The sequence below is a fragment of the Ailuropoda melanoleuca genome, chromosome 5 (genome assembly GCF_002007445.2).
Source record: "Ailuropoda melanoleuca isolate Jingjing chromosome 5, ASM200744v2, whole genome shotgun sequence".
Lineage (NCBI taxonomy): Eukaryota > Metazoa > Chordata > Mammalia > Carnivora > Ursidae > Ailuropoda > Ailuropoda melanoleuca.
In genome coordinates this window covers 33,327,549-33,328,662 of record NC_048222.1, presented here as the reverse complement: position 1 = coordinate 33,328,662, position 1,114 = coordinate 33,327,549, and the positions used below count along the sequence as shown (strand labels likewise).

General features: G+C 37.0%; 1 protein-coding gene across 1 annotated transcript in view; it reads right to left on the bottom strand.

The window, feature by feature from the left end:
• The window catches only part of DNAH8 (dynein axonemal heavy chain 8), a 332,098-nt gene extending 331,202 nt beyond the window's left edge, over positions 1-896 (bottom strand). Inside the window, exon 1 of the mRNA XM_034660654.1 lies at positions 771-896. Within this exon, the coding sequence (XP_034516545.1) occupies positions 771-881 (111 nt within the window). The 5' untranslated portion in view covers positions 882-896. The remainder of the gene's footprint in view (positions 1-770) is intronic.
• Between the last annotated feature and the right edge of the window lie 218 nt (positions 897-1,114).

Here is a 1,114-nt window from a genome sequence, read left to right as displayed (position 1 = left end):
AAAAAAAAAAAAAAGTTAAAAATTGAGCTACCCTATGACCCAGCAATTGCACTACTGGGTATTTACCCCAAAGATCCAGACGTAATGAAGAGAAGGGCCATATGCACCCCAATGTTCATAGCAGCACTGTCCACAATAGCTAAATTGTGGAAGGAGCTGAGACGCCCTTCAACAGACGAATGGATTAAGAAGATGTGGTCCATATACACAATGGAATANATATACAATGGAATATTCCTCAGCCATCAGAAAGAACGATTACCCAACATTTGCAGCAATATGGACAGCACTGGAGGAGATAATGCTAAGCGAAATAAGTCAAGCAGAGAATGACAATTATCATATGGTTTCACTCATTTATGGAACATAAAAAGTAGGAAGATCGGTAGGAGAAGAAAGNAGGGGAATGAAGCATGACAGACTATGGACTCTGGGAAACAAACTGAGGGCTTCAGACGGGAGGATCGGGATAGGCTGGTGATGGGTATTAAGGAGGGCACGTATTGCATGGTGCACTGGGTGTTATACGTAAGTAATGAAGCATCAAACTTTNCACTGGGTGTTATACGTAAGTAATGCATCATGGAACTTTACATCAAAAACTTGGGAGGTACTGTATAGTGACTATCATAACATATTAAAAAATTTTTATTAAAAAAATAAATCAACATGTTATATACAGCTTAAACTTACACAATGTTTTATGTCAGTTACATCTCAATTAAGCTAGAAAAAACATTTAACTATATACTTGAAAAATGCAAACATACCTCGTGAATATTTTTAACATTTATCGCAATATCATTGTGACAGCGAACAAAAAATACACATAATCCTTTTAGTTTCTCCGGGGCTGCATTGTCTATATACAATCTCATCATTTTTGCCCCTTTGGCTGCTCCAGCGATAGTTCGACCACATTCTGAAAACAAAAGTCAAGAATGCAGTGTGATACATAACGGATCGACTATGGTAAATGACTGTGGATCTTAAAGCATTGTTTCTTGCTCTGTTTTACTGTAAGGAGTTTTTGATATGAGTGTAATAATTTTTTTTTGTCTACAAAAAGACATTACTAACTGGAATACTTGAAGTACAGCCTCCCCTGCTTCCT